Source organism: Marmota flaviventris, chromosome 1 (genome assembly GCF_047511675.1).
Source record: "Marmota flaviventris isolate mMarFla1 chromosome 1, mMarFla1.hap1, whole genome shotgun sequence".
Classification (NCBI taxonomy): domain Eukaryota; kingdom Metazoa; phylum Chordata; class Mammalia; order Rodentia; family Sciuridae; genus Marmota; species Marmota flaviventris.
Genome location: NC_092498.1, coordinates 135,062,332 through 135,079,893, shown reverse-complemented (window position 1 = coordinate 135,079,893; position 17,562 = coordinate 135,062,332). Strand labels below are relative to the sequence as shown.

Here is a 17,562-nt window from a genome sequence, read left to right as displayed (position 1 = left end):
AATGGTGAGGTGTCCCCAGGTCAGAGGGACAGGCAGCAGCTTGAGGATCGTCAGAGCGTGCAAATCCACAAGAATGGGCTTAAAAACAAAATGCCAAAACCAACAACAACAAAAAAAGAAAAAAAAAATGGGGGAAAATAAAAAGCAAAGATCTGAAACGTCTCTGGGCCCCGAGGTGGCGGGGGCGGGGCCGGGAGCTTACCATCGCGAGGGGAGTCGGCGGCCAGCGAACCTCCTTCTCGCGGCCCTTTATCGTGAGCAATTTGACGCATGATTATCGCGTCTATGAAGGTGGCCGCTGTCAGGGTGGTCTTACCCAGAGAGCGGAGCTCCATTTCCTGGATGGAAAAGGGTTTACTTTGAGTCTTTTCCCGGTGCAGGTCCGAGGCCGAGGCGGACGGCGCCGGCTGGTCCGGGCTGGCGTGCTGGGCTGCGAGGCTCTTGGCTGGGGTGCGGGCGATGGCCGCCGCATGGCTGGAGCTGGGGGGCGCGAGGGGCCGGGGCTCGGAGGTCTTGCCAGGGGAGGAGGCAGGCTCACGGGCCAGGGGCTTGGGGAGGAAGGCATGGCCGGTGTCCGCACGGGGCCGCTCGGGCCGCGCCACCCGGGAGGCCTCCTTGGGCAGCAACACAGGCTCCATGAGGGTGGGGTAGACCCCTTCAAGGGTGCCTCCCAGCGGGCAGTGGGTGGCGGGCGGGAATGTGGCAGCTGGGCGGACAGGCGAGGAAGTGGAGGTGGACCTGGGGTAAAGAGAAGGGGGTCAGGTGGCTGACGGCTGGGACCACTGCCTCACCCCGCCCCACCCTAAGTGAGCTCCCTGCCCTGGGGCCGACCTGCAGGAGGGCCAGTCTCAGGGGCCCCACCCGCCCCAGAGCTGGCTGTTTTAACTAAGCACCTACTAGGAACCTGCCCCTTGGAAAGGGCAGGGAACAAGGTGGCCAAGGGCACCATGGCTAGCGCCTCCTGCCGAGAGGCCTTCTATAGACCAGCAAAGGGCCAACTGACCGTGGCTGAGGGCAGGGACTGCTCCTCCCCAGAAGGGCAGGGCAGCCCAGAGGGTCTCCGGGGCCCGAGGCTCCCGCACGTCCAGCACCAGGCCCATGTCCCTGTCCTTTGCAAACTCACTCCTGGGGCCTTGGTGTCCGGTTGTCACCACCCCACCCCCAACCCTCCCCTCATGCCCGGCCCCCTGACCCCATCAGGTGCCCGCCCAGCCGCTCTGCTCATCACCTCTGTCCAGCCCCTGCTCACCCAGCCGTCTGCCTGCCCACCTGCCACGGGGCCCTGGCACCACCCACAGTGTCCAGCACACCTGCCGCCCGCCCTCGCCCACCCTGCCCTGCCCGCCCTGGTGCCAACCTGGCCCACCTCAGGACCGTGGGCGTGCTAGGCTCCACAGGGGTGGCGGTGCCCTTCATGCCCGTGTTGTGCAGCACGCTGGGTCTCTGCTGCAGGGCGTCCTGGGTCCGGGGGGAGATGGGCGAGTGCTGCTGGCCATGAGGGTGGGGGGCAGGGCGGCTGCTGTTGGCCCCACCCCCGCTGCCACCACCGCTGCTGCTGCTGCTGCTGCTCTGCTCCGTACCTGGGCACAGGCTATCATCAGGGAGCAGCCCAGGCCCCATGAGGACCCGCGAGCCCAGGGGTGGAGCCCACGCCTACCGGGTCTCCAGATGGGCGCGTGCTCCACAGTCGCCGTGGACGTGAGAATGGACTTGTCCCGCTCCCGCTCTCGCTCCCGCTCTGACGAGGCTGTGCCCGTCGGCTTGGTCAAGGCACCTCCTGGGGACCAAGGCCAGACTCAGCCCTGATCCAGGGAGTGCTTCTGCCTGCTCGCACCCAGTGCTCGGGGACCCGTGGTACCTGGGGACAGTGGGGAGCTGCTGTGCCGGCTGCTGAAGGGCGGGGGCGCTGTGGGCAGGTAGGCCAGGCGGTCCATGGCGGCAGCCGGGGTGCCTGGCGTTGGAGGCACCAGCACGGGCAGGTGTGGCACTTGGGATAGGTCGATGATGCCTGGGGTGGGGACACGGGGCTTAGCCACAGAAAAAGGGGCACGGCGACAGCCAGAAGCCCCGCACCGTCCAGGGAGAATAGACTCACCTTCACGACCCCTTCCCAGAGTGTTGGACGGGCAGCCCCCGCCCCCGCCCTGGAGGGCCACTCCCTGCCTGGGTGGCCTCTGTTCTCGGGGCTGTCCCCTCACCACCAGCCTCACCCAGCCTCACTGTCCGGAACGCCCGTGACTGGTTCTCGCCTTGGCCTGCAGCACTACTGCCAGGCGCCCAGGACACCAGGGATGTCCCCCACAGCCCCCGCAAGCCTGAGTGCCAGGAGAACACCGTGCACGCGCACACGCCTGTGCCATAACCCCAAACCCCCAACCAGTGGGCGCGCAGTGGCTTCTGCACCCCAGCGAGCCCACAGAGCCGGGGAGAAGCCCACCGCCCACCTCGCGGGCCGGCGGCGTAGTTGAGCGCCAGGGAGGACTCCCGGGGTGAAAGGCCCCTCAGCATGTCCGCGCGCTGGGCCATGGCACTGGCCGCCGCGTTGTGGTGCATCTGCTGCGAGGTGATGTAGTCGTTGATGATGGTCTGGCGGTTCTCCAGCGCCGCTGTGTCCGGGTAGCCGCGGATGAGGTAAGGCGGGTACAGGTGTGGGTACGTGGGGTTGGGCGCCAGGTGTCGCGGCAGGTAATAGGCAGTGGCTGTGTGGAGGGGATCGAGGTCAGCCAGGCCACAGGGCGTGGAGACCCCTACCGTCCTTCCAGGTGACATGGGCTCCAGAGGAACGAGCAGTGCACGCCCGACCAGGCCACATTTCAGCTGAGGTGCCCATGTGGAGGCTTCAGGAGGGGCCTGCTGACCCCCCAACAGGTCTGTCCTTGGACAAAGGCCCCAACCTGGCCATGTGGCAGAAGCCCCCCGCCCAGCCTGATCCAGCTCAGGTCCAGGGCAGAGCCAGCCCCCAGCCCAGGGTCGCTCCAGGCCCAATGCGCCCACCCGGCGCTGGCTCCTCTCGGCCTCAGCACCCCTCCAGGGAGTCTGGCTGCTGATCCCTGAGGGTCCCTGTGCTGGTGCTGCTGAGGTCCCCGCCCGAGTCCCGCCTCCCAGGGCGGGGGTCCAGACCCGCAGTCACCTGCGTCCAGAGGGATCCCGCGGGGTATGGAGGTGGGGTCGAAGGCCAGCGGGATGTGCCCCCGGTACAGGTCCACGCCACTCACGCCGCGCAGCAGGTGCTCGTAGGAGGAGAGGGGGTGCGGGTGGTGCTCGGGCACCGCGCTGTGCGGGGACTTGGCGATCTCGCGGGGTGTTGAGGTCAGCTTCCGGTCCTGGGACGCCTTGCTGGAGGACAGGCTGCCTGCAGTGACAGGGAACACCTTGTTAGAGGACAGGCTGCCTGCAGGAACGGGTCACAGGACACGGGCAGGGCGGGGGCTGGCGTCTGGGGAGCTGTCTCCTCCCCGGGCCGCGGCCCTCTCCCCGCCCCCCTCATTCTCTCTGCAAATCCTTCAACAAAACCCCTCGCCCACTCTTTCCCTCCGGGTTCCTTCATTCAATCTACCAAACATCTGTGCGGCCTCCGCCTGGCACCCAGTGCTGCCCAGAGCGCGAGGCCCCTGGGACAAGACAGACCCACATCCCAGGCCCGCGGAGCTGACGCTTGAATCAGAAGACAGAGACAGACCAGGAACAGACTAGGACTCCAGGACAATAAATGTTCAGAATGAAACGTCAAACTGTCACGGACGTGACCAGAACTGAGAGGAGCGGTGTAAGAGTGTCCCAGAGGCTGGGGACTGAGCAGGGCAGGGGAGGTGCTGCTGGGGAAGGCAGAGGGGTTGGCACGTGCAAAGGCCCTGAGTGAGAACCAGGCAGAGACGCGCTCTGTGGGCGTTTGGAGGGAAGGCATGGAGGGGGAAAGAGCCCCTCCCGCAGGCCCGAGGCCATGGTGGGCCCCGAGGCAGGAGCCTACCGCGCCACCCACTCTCACCTTCCTGCAGGCGAGGCGTGGGCTCCCGGGTGGTCACGGGCGAGCCACGGGGCAGGTGGCTGGTGAAAGGTGCCCCATGGTCCTCGTAAGTCAGGGGACTCTGCCGTGGCTTGCCGAGCTCGGGCACGATGACCGGGGCCCCACGGGTGATGGAGCCCCCGGAGCTGCCCACAGCACCAGGCCGGCCCTTCAGGCTCTCCTCGTAGCAGGCACGCTCCAGAGCCCGTGCGTCCGCCATCACGTCAAGTGGGTGCACAGGCGGGAAGGTCCGGCCAGGGCTGCCAATGATGGAGCGCACGTCGTGCTTCTTGGAGCCCGTGGAGGACGAGCCCGTGTCGTACTTGAGCGGGGTGCCCTGGGGACAGAGGGCGCCAACTCTCACGCCCAGCCCAGGACAGACGCCGGCGTCCTGCCTGCCCGGGCCTGGCCTCATCCTGGCCAGAGCTACCTGGGAGCTGCAGGAAGGGGCAGAAGGCTCAGCTGTCAGTCAATCCTCCCCAGGCAAGTGGTGGACCGTCCACTAGCCCTGGGGCGTACTGGAAGGAGCCCTGCTCACACGGGCCAAGCTTCCTCTGGTCGGCAGGGACCCTCCGCGGTGCGCCCAAGACCTGGCTGGGAACCCCGCCCCACCGTCCTGAGCCAGGCCGTGGGTGCTGAGCTTGAGGATGAGGTTCACGTTTGCTCTCTGGCCCAAAAGGGCAGCTGTGGAGCCGACGGTGAACAAGAAGCCAAGTCTCCCAGGAGCAGAGCCTGCTCTGTCCCAGCAGGCTGGGGAGACGGGGTCCATGCCTGGTCCCTTTATTCAGCCATGTTTAACCACAGTTTCCTGAGGAGGAGGAGCGTTCTAGCTTCTGGGAGAATATTCTAAAATCAGACTTGCCCCATCTTGGACACAAGGTGGGTTCTTTCCAATGGCTCCCCCGCTGCCCAGAGCCGAGAGCCAGTCCTTCCCCAGCCTCTGTGCCCCGGGGGGTGTGGACATCTTCACCCAGAGACATGGTGGCTGGGGGTGCCCTTCACCACCCGGGGAGCCCTCCTGACCCTCCTCACAACTGTACACCCAGCCACCTCCGACCATGAGGGGACAGTGCCCTGCAGGGGCTCCACAGACTCCTACTGTCACCATGGCAGCAGGTCCTCCCCGCCCGGCTGGGGCCGCAGGGGCTGCCACTTGCAGGACACAGGCTCGGGTTTGCCGGGACCCTGGGTGAGTCCTTAACTTCTCTGAACACCTCAGTGACTCACCAATAAATGGGGACGGAAAACCACGAGGATCACCGTGATGCCCCACGGCCTGCCACCCCTCTGCCCGTACCTGGGTGATGGAGCCCTCCTTGAGTGGCCGTGGGGCCAGGGGCAGCTCAGGGGTACGCCGGAGCTCCTCGCGGGGGATCTCGTGGATAGAGCGGCCCGCTTCCTTCACGGTGGCCACCAGGCCCTCGTGGGCTGGCTTCAGCTTGAGGGGGCCCAGGGCCTCCAAGGGCCGGGTCTTGTAGGCCTCGGCCAGGTCCCGTGGGGGCGGTGGTGGCGGGGGTGGCGTGCCCTCACGCTTCAGCAGCTTGGCCTCCCTGCGCAGGTAGTCCTCCTGGGCCTCCACATAGGACCGCGGGATCCCTGCCGGGCCAAGGGACCAACCCTCAGCACGCGCCGCACACCCTGCTGGGCCACCCTAGGTCCGCCCCAGCCAGGTCTGGAGCCCAAGTCCACCCGGGTGTGACCTCGTTAACATATGCGGACAGTGTGTGACATCCCAAGAACAGCACAGATCAGGGCTGGGTGCAGCACCTGCCCACCTGTGCCAGCCTGGGCTCCACCCCAGACCTGGGAACAGGCACAGGGCTGGCACCTCTGGCCACGCACACCACCCTCTGCAGGCCCTGCTGGGCCACCCCCACCCCATAACAGGCCCCGTGAGGCGATCCCCAGAGGCCCGTCCACCCTCACACGCCCTGGGCAAGTGCCTGCACATCTGCGCCCCCCAGCTCCCATCCTGCTGTGCGCAGGGGCAGGGGCCGTACCTTGGGTGATGGAGCCGCGGATGTGGTGCTGCTCCTTGAGGGGGTGGGGGCTGTGCCGCTCTGGGGGCATGGCGCGTCCCATGAGACCTGGGGAAGGCAGGGCGTCACGGCACGTCCCCAGCCAAGGGGGAGGGTCTGCTAACCACTAAACTCACGAGACAGGCGGGGGCACAGGACCTAGCAACAAGTGCCCCGTCTTCTGGGCCTCATGCTGCCTCCAGATGGAGTCCAGCCTCAGCCGTCTGTGAATCAGGACCAGCCACCCCACCGCCTCCCTGTGAGGCATCCAGAGACCACTCACTGTCCCTTGACACCCCCCAGCTGGGAAGCCCAGGGCAGGAGCGAGGGCCCACACTTGTGTCCCTGGGGTGGGCAGTGGGCGGCGGGCGGAACCCACCCTCAATGCCTGCTGAGGAAATGGTCCTGCCCACACGGCCCTCCATCACATCGTAGGTGCGCTTGGGGGCCGTCGCCTCATGGGGTGCCCCTGAGCTGCTCCTGCCGTCCTCCTTGGAGCACTGGGACACAGACATGCCACCTGGAGAGCAGACGGAAGCACCTGAGGAGCTGGCCTCTGCCCGTTGTGGGCCTCCCAGCATCCCAGGGCTCCTGGATGGAGAGGCAGAGATGCTGCCTGCTGCCACGGCCCAGGCTCTCCTGCTGGCGAGAGAGTCTGGCCCCACGCAAGGCCCTCAGGAGGCGTGGACACGGGCACGCATGTGCAAATAGTCGTGAGCCTGCCGCAGAGGCCTGTGGCCATGGACAGAGGGGTGACAAGGGACACCCACACAACCTGTCTGTGGGCGCACGCGCAGATGTGCGTGTGCCCTGGGTCAATGCACGTGGGGTGAAGGAGTCCCTGTGGAGAGGTGACTCCTCATCCCCAGATAGGGCAGCATCTGTGCAGAGGGGGCAGAGGTCAGTAGCCGTCCCCTGCCCAGAGCTGTCCTGTTAGCTGCTGTGAGGATGACAAGCTCCAGGCTACAGGGTGTCTCAGAGGCCACCCTGACCACCAGCTAGTCATCCCCCAGACTACCATCCCCCGGGGACTCCACTGGGGCTGCAGCTCATCCCCAAGCCACAAGGCACCAGCTCCACTTCAGGGGTGGGGGGAAGCAACTGGATGCAGTACCCTGGGGTCCGCACCACTGAGTACCCAGGGCTGCCAGGAAACGCCCGTGGCACTGAGCCCCTGCCCACCCTCACCCCAGGGCTCCTGGTTCCAGAATCCAGAGGTGGAGGGGAAGGACTGGGAGGGGCAGGGCCAGTGGGGACTGGGGTCATGGAGCGTGCAGAGCTGGGCCCAGCGGGGAGCGCGGGAACCTAGGCTGGGCCTCTTCCCTCACAGGCTGACCACAGCACTAGTAATAAAGAACTGGGTACTGGGGGAAGGCCCCGGGCCAACCCTTGCCTGGCCTGCACTGCCCTTCAGACTGCACTCCTAGTCTACTCTACCCCAGCCTGCCCGTGAACCACATCCAGGGGTCAGGCCTTATCCCCTGGTCCTGCTGTCCGTCTCCGAGGGCCAGGAGGACGCCCACATTGGGACCTAGGACCTAGGTAAGGGGCACCCCGTCTCCTCCACCCGGCTCTCAGCACAGGAGCCAACAGGAGGCAACCCCTGCCCTGGCTTGTCCACAGGCACCTGGCTGCTCTCCCATGCCACTGTGGGTCTGGGACACTCCCTTCTTAACCAGGGGTGGATGCACCGAGGCCCGTGGTCTGGTGGACAGGCCTCACGGGAAGGGCAGGTTTCCACAACTCAAAATTAACAAGGGACTTCTGACTCGCCTCTGCCGTGGTGTCCCAGGAGCTAACAGGGTGGGACGTGGCCTGGTCTAGTGTCTGCTCTGACCCCAGCCCTGGCACAAACTCACGGGGAGACGCAAGTGACCAAGTGACGAGCTCCCCAGCACCCTTCTCCTCCCAGCAGTGTGCTCTGGGCACCAGAGATCCCTGAGATGGGGGGAGGGGAGGCCAGGGGCTGCCCACCCTGCACTCACCCTCATAGGACAGCACATGGCCCTTCTTGCCCTCATAGATGACGTGGCCCTTGGGCAGGCTGTCCTCCCGGGCCCGGTCCAAACGACTGGGGCTGTCCTCGCCGATGATCCTGGTGATGGTGCCCTTGTACAGGACGTCGGCCGGGGTACCCTGTGGGGACAGAGAGCTGAACACGAAACCCTTGGTGACCTGATCCACACGTGGCCCACCTGAGCACATGTGTGCACACACGTGTGGCGTCTCCATGGGGGCATAGCCCACGGGGACACAGGGCACAAGGCGAGACGCACCAGGACCAGGAGCCCTGCTTTACAGAGGGCTGCCACGTAGCGATGGCCTGCCGACACCATCCTGATCTCTCAGTCCTGGGACTGACCCAGGGTGGACAGGGCCATGTGCTGCCTCAGACAAAGCAGAGGCTCGGGTGAGGTGCTCCGCCCAGAGCTGCCTGGCCATCGAGGTGGGATCTGGACTTGACCCGAGGCCTGGGCTGCAGTGGTCCCGCCCTGTGCCAGGTGGGGGCGCCACCATCGGGGAGCCCAGGGGTCAGATGTCTCAGGGCAGCTGCTGGCCACAAGACTCAGCTCCTGCCCCGGGTCCTTGACCAAGTGCCATTGCCCAGGCTTCCCGAAACCAGGACAAAGGCTCTGCTCAGTGCTGGGTGTCAGACACTGGCTCCTGAGCCTCCCCACCTGGGGCTGGGGACTCTGGCCCTGGCGAATGGCTGGCAGGGACCCTGGTCTGGACACGCCATGCACACTCCCCAGCCCCTCTCCCCAAGCTGTGACGATCCAAAATGTCCCCAGATGCTATCCAGTGTCCCCTGGGGGTACGACTATCCCCAGTGGAGAGCCACCCTTTAGAAGGAGCAAGCCCCTGTGGGGTGTGCCCACGCAGAGGGCAGGCTCTGTTGGGCGATTTCCAGGAACAGTGGACACGTCAGGACACCACTCTGGAGACAGGTCTTTGGGGAATCAAACAGCAAGCTGACCCAGCTGCTGTGTGGCCTTTTCCAAGTCCCTGTCTGTGTTGACCCCAGTTTGCACATCTACAAAATGAAGCCTCGACTCTGTCTGAGACTCTCAAAGGCACCTGGTACAGACAAGGTGTCCCCAGATCCGCAGCTCCCTCTTCCCTTCTGCGATCTCAGGAACAGACTCAGTGATGTGGAGTCCTACTGTGTTCCAAGCCCTGCCCTGGGGAACTGAGTCTCCGTGGGACTCTGCTGAGGAGTGCGCCCCAGGGTGGGGACAGTGCCTGGCAGAGGCTGCGAGCCAGGACCCCTTGCTGTGACATGGGTGCAGAGGCGCAGGCGGGTATCAGTCAGGCCAGGTGGCAGCTCAGCTCATTGGGAGAGTCCTCAGCAGGGGATCCGACATCCTTGCAGCAAAGGCCGTACCGGGGTTGCTGGCATTAGTGCACCTGTCACCGTATCTTGGGTGACACCTGGTGGTTGGGGTGGAGCAGTGTCTGCTGGGAGCTCAGGGGCTTCCCCACAGCAAGGTTCACTGGCGGGACCCAGGGGCCTCACATGCGCCCCATGGCAGGGCAGAGGACGGACACATAGCCAGGCTGCTGGCCCTGTCTGGGAGGGTTCGCTGGACAAAGTCCGTGGAATACAGATGCCTGTGCCCAGGCCTGTGGCCACTCGACGTCGGCCCCATGAGCTTGCCCCCAGGTGGAAAGGAGTGTCAATTAGGACGGGGACGACCTCGGGCTTCCAAGCTGATCGTGGGGCAAGGTGTCTCAGCGGCCAGTGCCCCATGGCCAAGCAACGCTTCTTCATATGGTGGGCAAGAGCCAAGTCCACCCTGCCCTCATGGCAAGGCTGGGAGCAGTGTTACCCTCACCTGCCTCAGATTCTCTGGCAGCTGCCACCACGCCAGGATCAGCCAAGGAGTCGGCATGGCCCAGACAGCTTGGTCCTGGCTGCCTGGACCCACGGCAGGTGCAGGTCAGGGGCTTCCACACTGCCCGTGGACCCCTACGACCTCGCAATTGGCTCTCTGGGAGGGTGTGTCCCTGCCCGAGTGTGGCAGGGCTGGGACCCAGCTGCCCTCGGCTGGCCTTTGTCCCTCAACCTTGCTCTCACACCCCACAAGGCTGCTGGGATTTCAAAACCTTCCCTTCCAGAGGCACAGCACTGAAGGGCACCGTGTCCCCTTGGTGGCCACAACTCCACTGAGTGTGCACACATGGCACAAGGCTGGGAGCATGTGGCCCCTCCTCCAGCAGGCGAGCCAGACACGTCCGGCACACTCGGGGGTCTGCCATTCCAGCAGGCCAGAGCCACCACCTCGGCCCTCTGCCTGCGGCCCCTGCCCTGGATTCTGGCTACTCTGGCTCACAGCCCCCCGGTTGCCCACTAAATGACTTTTTGGGACTAGGCCTGCCAGCCGCGGGGCTTCACTGGCTTTGAAGTGCTCCATCCTCTGAAGCTACCCTGCCCGGCTGCCACCTGTCCACAGCCACTCCCTGTGCTACACGTGGGCTTGGAGGGCAGCGAGGCTGCAGCTCTGCCTGGCGTCCCAGCCCGACCATGCTCCAGGAGGCCCACCCTGCCCTGCCAGGACACCTACGTGGGTGATGGAGCCCCGGTAGGCACTGGGGCTCTCGGAGGGCCCCCGCGTGCTGGGTATGCCCCTGGTGATGCTCCCGCCCGCAACGGAGCCCAGAGATGTCCCTGCAAGACATGAAACACGGGCGCTTTGGGTGTCTGCAGCTGCCCCCCTAGGACCCAGGTTGGGGGGTGGCCCAGGGGCAGATGCTGGGGACCCAGGGACAGAGGCTGGAGACCTAAGGAAGTGGTCTGGGGGCAGATGTCGGGATCCATGCTGGGGTGATATGGGGCAGAGGCTGGGGACCTGGGGAGGGGGCTGGGGCGGCTGGTGATGGCCCTCACCTCTCAGCACAGACATCTCCTGGGCCGTGGGTGCGCCCAGGCTCTCGGGTGGGCCAGTCTGGCCCCGTGGCGACAGCTGTTCTTGCTTCACCCCACTGAAGGGCGCTGCAGACCAGCGAGAGGGTGGGCCGTGAAGAGCAGCCCACCAGCCCTCATCCCACGGCTGCTGCCCGGGCCTGCGGGCGCGAGGCCCTCCACAGGCATCCGGCCAGGACTGCTGGGCTGCCCACTGCTACCTAGAGCCCCACAGGCCCAGTCTCCCACCCTCACGCCCTCTGCAAGGCCACCAGGTGGGCAGGCCCAGGTCCTCACCAAGCTTCTTGGGGTCCATGGTGAGGGGCAGCCCCATGCTGATGGGGCCCACGGGGGCCTTGGCGTGCTCGGAGTATGGGACGTGGAGCTGGACCGACATTCCCTGCAGGGCCAGGGTGTGGGGTCACAGTGGCCCTCAGCCAGAGTAGCCCAGCTGACCCTGGCCTGAGGCTGGAGAGGGCTGCAGTCCACCCTGCTGCGCACCTGTGTGACTGCACTCAGGCAGCATCCAGCCCTCCCCTCCCTGGTGCAGTTCAAAGAACACGGTAGGCAGAAGCAGCCCAGGCCAAATGGAGGCCACATTCCTGACCTGGCTACACTGGGGGGGGGGGGGGGGGGGCCGGGGATAGCCCAAGAGGTGCTGGAGGTGCTGGGCAGCTGGCCACACACCAAGCGCTCACCCTGGGAAGCCCCCTTCACTTCTATTAATCCACCCACCACTGAACAGAGGGCAAGCTGAGGCCAGAAGCCCTGACTCGCCCGCATGAGGCCACGGTGCGCTGGATGCCCCACGAGCGACCTCCAAGGACCAGATCCCAGGTGTCCAGGGCAGGCACAGACCCAGCACTGAGTGCAGGGACCCGGACCCTAAGGAACCCAGTGCTCCAGGGCCCTACCCCATAGGTGGGCAGACCCAGCTCCTAGGGGGAGGGGCCACACCCGGGCACCTGGCCACAAAGCTGCTCCACAATGCCCCTCACCTGGGAGATGGCGCCCATGTGCCTCTCGAGGACGCCGGGGTGTTTGGTGGAGGAGATGAGGGGAGGTGGGTTGGAGATGGTGGGTGGGCGTGGCAGGACAGGCCGGGCACCGTCGTGGAGGCCCAGGGGCAGCGGGTGACCTGCAGGGCACATGTCTGCTGTGGAGACCCCACAACCCTGGACACCCTCCACCTCCCTTGTCCCGACAGGAGATTCCTGGCTGGCCCCCAAACCCTCTCCAGGTTCTGGACCAGGGCAAACAGCCGGGGCCCAGTGACTGAGGCCAGGCTGAGTAAGTGTGTCAGCCGAGAAGCCGAGACTGGACCAAGCACTTACCAGGTGGTGCGTAGGCAAAGGCTGAGGGGTCCGGGGCATGTGGGGAGGCCTTGATCACCTCCCGAGGGGGCACAGGGAAGGGCAGGCCCGAGGTCCAGCAGGGGGGCTCTGCAGGCAGCTTCTGGCCCTCGGCTGCGAAGGCTGGGAAGAACGCAGGCTTCTCTGTGGAGGGCGTGAGGTGGGCAGTCAGGTGGTGCCCAGCTGCCTGCCTCTGGGACCCCCGCAGCCCTGGCCACCCGGCAGCAACAGGGGCTGTGCTGGCCTGGGCGCCCTCCTGCCTGCATCCTGGAGGCTGCGCTGTGTCCCTGTGACCTGCTCAGCATGGATGCACAGGAGGTGCCTCGGGGTTGGGGCCACACAGGAACCTCTGGGGACAGGAATGGGCAGTTGGCACTGAGGGCACAGAGCCAATGCCAGGGAGCGAGAGGGCCTGGGGCGCCACCCTCACCAGGGCAGGGCCGCTCACTGAACTCATCTCCCGCAGACTGAGTGGCTGGGCCGAGGTGTCCACAGAGGGGGCTGCGGCTCGCTGACCAGGGTGCCAGTCATCACAGGGCCAGCAATCTGCTGAGCAAAGTGCCAGCACCATGCTGAGCCTGGTCCAGCAGAGGCACCTCTACCAAGGCTAGTGGAAAGTGGGGTCCCCAGTGAGGCCCTCTGTGCCCGCAGCCCTTGGATGGGCAGCTGGCACTGAGGTCCAGCTTCTAGCCCTCCCGAGGTCCCTGAAGGTGCCCAAGGGTGACATCCAGACACAGCAGCAGTCACAGCCAGTAAGCGGCCAGGTCAGGATTTGAACCCGTGTGGCGGTCAATGTTGACAGGAATTGCTGCCCTCCTAGGGCCTCCTCCAGACTGACGCTGAGCACGTCAGCCCAGCTGTCCCCACAGCACCGTCCAGGTACAGTCCCTGTTTCATAGACAGGAAAACTGAGGCCCCAGATACCAGGTGGGAGCTTTGAGGCAGGAGGCTTGGCGCCAGGCCTGGCTCTTCCCCTCCTGGCCACCAGAAGAGCAGCCACATATGACCCTCAACTGACACAGCCAGGGGCCCTGGGCTCAGGTCTGCCTTCACGGAGTCCCCCCACTGGCCCCTGGCCCTTTGCTGAGTCGGTGCTAAGCTCTAGACAGATGCTACGGGGCAGGGGTAACTAGTTCAGAGGTGGAGAGGGACACAAAGTGGCAATGATGGAGGTCTGGGGCCCGGGGGCGGGAGTGTAGGGAGGTGTCATCTCTTGAGGGCCCGTGGAGTAGGGCAGGGGAGTGCCGGGATGGATCAGTGATGCCTGCTGTGGGCATGGCCTGGGAGGGCAGCCTGCAGGCTGCAGAGTGGACCTTGCCTCCTACGAGACATGGCGCTTCCCCGTACTGTGTGCTGGAGGGCAGCTGCCGTGGGCAAGGGCAAGGGCACAGAGGGCCTCACTGAGGACCCCACTTTCCACTAGCCCTGGTGGAGGCGCCTCTGCTGGGCCAACCCAGGCCAGGAAGCTCTGAGAATACCCTGGCTGGCCACACTGGCCAGCCCCCGCCCACCTCCTCAGCTGCTCTCCACTCTGGAGGGCGGGGGAGGAGGCCTCCGTCTGGGAGGGACTTGGGGCCCGGCCGGGCTGGCGGGCAGCCGAGGGCTGGGAGACAACCTGCTCCTCCAGCTGGCCCCAGGGAGCCCCGGTGGGGCTGCTCTGCAGAGGGGCCGGGGCCAGGGCCAGGGGCTGCTTCCTGAGAAATGAGAGGGTCCTGGGGGAGCCAAGCTGCCGACCAGACCAAAGATGCCAAGAGCCTGCGCCAGGTGCGCCATATCCGTGGAAAACCATGCCTAGGAGCCGGCCCAGGCCTGAGCTCATGGAGACCACGGCTGGTGGCTGCTCTTCCCCGGGGGCTTGTGACCCAGCCCAGCTGGCTCTGGCTGGCCCCATGTGGTTCCTGCCCCACTCCAGCTGACACCAGCCCGAGCTGTCCAGGTCCCTGACACACATACACAGCTGTCCCTAGGCTCTTGTCCTGAGCCTGGAATGTCCTTCCAGAGAGCGCCCCGCATCACACGCCTCACCTGTCCCATGCGGCCACCCCTCCCGACAGGCACCCCAGCCCAGGGGGACAGCTTGGCCACACCAGGCGGCCACCAGGTCCCCGGCCTGTCTCTGAATCCAGCTCCAGATCCATGCTTCCTCCTGTGTCCAAGGCCACCTCACTGTGGCCTTGTGCCTCTGCCCGACCCTGTAGCCCTTCCTGCCCCCCAGCAACCTGAGAGATGTTTCCAGCACAGGGGCCTAGCTGTGCGTCCCTCCCCAGCGCCCACTCACCCGAGGCTTTGCTGCTGCGAGACAAAACTCCCGTCCACGGCCCACATCAGGGCCTCCGCCTGAACAGCCCTGCCCACGGCCTCGCAGCTGGCCCCTCACACTCCCCAGAGAGGCCTTCCCTGCCCTGGTTGCTGGCCAGCCTCCCACTAAACACTCTCCTGCGGTCCTGTTCTGCTCAGGATCCCCTCAGCAGCTCTCAGAGCAGGACATTCAGCCTCTGGCCACCAGATCTCCACTGCCAAACACAACCACAGGCATCCCACCCTCCCTGCCCAGGAGGAGGGTCAGGAGGCTCCTGCATGCTGCTAGGGGTGCTTGTCCACCCTCCCCAGAAGTCTCCGCAGCACGTGAAAATGGCCATGGGGAGCACAGGGTGGGCATCCATCACTACCACCTTCCAAGGCCGTCCATGGCCAAGGGCCAGCTGGGCTTCCTCAGGAGATGCTATGATGGAGGCTGGGGAGGACAGCAGGCAGTGGTCCCAGCTGAGCCTTGCTGGTCACGGAGACCAGCCTCTGGGCCTGCTGCTTTGGACCCCTGCGGCCAGCAGGTGCAACCTGGGGTCGATCGTGTGACGATCCCCACATGAGCCTGTAGTACTTGCTGCCTGTCAGGCCTTGGAAAGGGGGACAGTTTGGGAACAGACTCGGGAGTCCTCGGTCCAGCTGAAACGGGCAGAAACAAGATGCAGAGGGCAGGAAAGCTGGCCTCAGTCTGCCGACCCAGGCCTTACGGTGACAGCGCAGCCGGGGGTCTGCCCTGGTTCCCTGGTGGGCACGGCAACCTCACCCCAGAACAAGGTCCAGGCAAGAGCTGTAGAGGGCAGCACGCCCCGCGACCTGGGCATCCGGCCTCACCTGGGGTTCTAGAGACCGTGTGTGGACTAGTCACCCCAGCGGGGGCTACGGATGCGGTTCTGCACGGGACCATGCTCTGGACACATGGAGGAGCTGCATGAAAAGACGGCCCCAAGGGCCACCCAGGCCCGACCTGCCCTGCAACGTGGGTGGGCCCACGTGTGCCCACCACGGACAAGCACCAGCTCTCCAGGCGGCCACCATCCCTATCTGCAGGCCTGGACTTGCCCATTGTCCCCAGAGACGCCCTCCGGCCATCCTCGGGGGCGCACTCACCCTCCTTCTCGGCGGGAGGCGCAGGGCTCCTGCTTTTGACTGGAGGACTGGTGCTGGGCGGCTGGGCAGGGCCACCCTCCGGCTGTAGGTGCTGCGGGGTCGCTGGGGCAGAGGGACTTGGCTTAGGGGGCGCTGCCTCCTCCCGGGATGGCTCATGGACCTTGGTGACCTGCTGGGGAGGGAGGGAGAAGTGAGCGTCCTTGTAAAGGGTCTGAGGTGACAGGTCAGTGAGTGTCCTGCATGGGCCAGTCTGGAAGTCAGAGTCCAGAAGGGGCAGTGACATACTTAAGGTCATATGCAGGGTCAGAGAAGAGCAGCTCTAGCACAAAGCATACGGGTCACCACCCAGCTCCAGGAGAAGGGCCCGTCCCAGCCGCTGGGTGGGGTGGGCAGCTAGGGCCCAGCTCCACTCCCGGCCCACCTCCATCCCTAGAACCCAAATTCCACAGAGATCAGGGCTGGGAAAAGGGCAGTGCTGACCCTGGGGTGTGGCAGTGTGGCCTGGCATGTCCAGTGCCCAACACTCATGAAGCCTGACCAGTAGCCCCACCTGTGGGCTTGGAGCCCCCAGTGCCCATCTCTTGGAAGGAGCACCTCTGAGGCCCACAGGTCTGGCTAAGAGACTGTCCACGGCTGGAGGCTCCCGAAGGGCCCTAGTGAACTAGGGCAGCTCTCTGCTCCCATTGACTAGTCTGGGGCCTCAGGGGACCCATGCAAGGAGGAGTAGGTCGCAGCTGGCTCACGCAGTGGGGGTCTAGGAAGACCTGTGGGCTGCAGGCTCCCGCCTCCCCCGCCCCTGGGGGGGGGGCTCCTCAGGAAACAGGAGGCAGGAGGAGCGGCCGCAGGTGCAGACTCCAGCCCACCCGCTGCTGGGAACAGGAAGTCAAGGCCAGTGGGGGGGTTCCCACTCACAATGGGGGGGATGGCGGCCGCCCGCTGCTTCAGCTGCTTCAGGTCCAGTGGCTTCTGAGGTGACGTGTTGGCCCTGGGATCACTGGTTGGGGTCAGGAGGCTGGGCCTCGGGGACAGTAGCCTGTGGGGAGACAGGCGTCAGGCCACTTGGGGCTCTCGCTCTGGGCTGGCTCTTCTGATTCCATGGTCTCAGCCCCGGGTGCTGGGGCAGGGAGGCACCGCCAGAGAAGCCCTGAGAGGGACCAATGACCAGCGTCACCCAGCCAAGGCCAACTGTTTCTCCCGAGGAATCTGGCCAGCACAGAGGGGAAAACTACGCTGCTCCATGCAGCCCTCACTGTGGCCAAGACTGCCTTTGACCCAGCCCAGAGGCCAGGAGGCAAGGCATGGACAGAGGCCCAGGCCAGGACCACACGGCCCGCAGGAGAGCCCCAGGCTGGGACACGCCAGGGGCCCAGACGAGCCGTCATACCGCGCGGAGCCGCCACGAAGCCAAAGGCCCAGGCAGACCAAGGCAGAGGGCGATGGTGACTTATGGAGGTCACTACCCACCCAAGCCTGAGTGATGTGGTGCCGGGTAGGGCCCTGGGCGCAGAGCCCAGTCAACAGGTGGCGGGGGGCTGGACCCCTGCACACCACCCCACGAGCAAACAAGTGAGCCCTGGCTTCCTGCTTAGGAGCGGGCAGTGCGTCCAGCCGGCGGCCACAGCGGCCATCCCAAGGGGCTCAGGACTGTCACCTCCTTCAGCTCTATGAGGCCCCAGCACATAACTGCTGTGTGACTCCCTCCTTGGCAAGGGACATCTGAGGCAGAGTGGCCTCCTCTAGCCGGGGGCATCGGCTGGGCACAGAGCAAGCCCCGCCCTGGCCTGGGCACAGGGGCAGGCAGACTCGTCCCCACCCCAGGACTTCAGAATTGCAGGGTTTGATGACACATGGGATGCGTGAGGGCAGCCACCTTGG

General features: G+C 65.6%; 1 protein-coding gene across 17 annotated transcripts in view; it reads right to left on the bottom strand.

Moving 5' to 3' along the window:
- Ncor2 (nuclear receptor corepressor 2) overlaps positions 1-17,562 on the bottom strand; it is a 143,036-nt gene that overhangs the window by 8,495 nt on the left and 116,979 nt on the right. For 10 of the 17 annotated variants that reach the window (XM_071616038.1, XM_071616071.1, XM_071616044.1 and 7 more), the window contains 18 exons: positions 16,600-16,720; positions 15,688-15,859; positions 12,259-12,420; positions 11,923-12,062; positions 11,222-11,324; positions 10,910-11,014; positions 10,587-10,690; positions 8,007-8,157; positions 6,401-6,541; positions 6,004-6,090; positions 5,301-5,599; positions 3,986-4,340; positions 3,131-3,352; positions 2,445-2,699; positions 1,859-2,008; positions 1,658-1,777; positions 1,358-1,580; positions 317-738 (listed from right to left, as the gene is read on the bottom strand). In XM_071616038.1, the coding sequence (XP_071472139.1) occupies positions 317-738; positions 1,358-1,580; positions 1,658-1,777; positions 1,859-2,008; positions 2,445-2,699; positions 3,131-3,352; positions 3,986-4,340; positions 5,301-5,599; positions 6,004-6,090; positions 6,401-6,541; positions 8,007-8,157; positions 10,587-10,690; positions 10,910-11,014; positions 11,222-11,324; positions 11,923-12,062; positions 12,259-12,420; positions 15,688-15,859; positions 16,600-16,720 (3,332 nt within the window). The remainder of the gene's footprint in view (positions 1-316; positions 739-1,357; positions 1,581-1,657; positions 1,778-1,858; positions 2,009-2,444; positions 2,700-3,130; positions 3,353-3,985; positions 4,341-5,300; positions 5,600-6,003; positions 6,091-6,400; positions 6,542-8,006; positions 8,158-10,586; positions 10,691-10,909; positions 11,015-11,221; positions 11,325-11,922; positions 12,063-12,258; positions 12,421-15,687; positions 15,860-16,599; positions 16,721-17,562) is intronic. The other 7 variants (XM_071616052.1, XM_071616073.1, XM_071616066.1 and 4 more) reach the window with 3 other exon arrangements.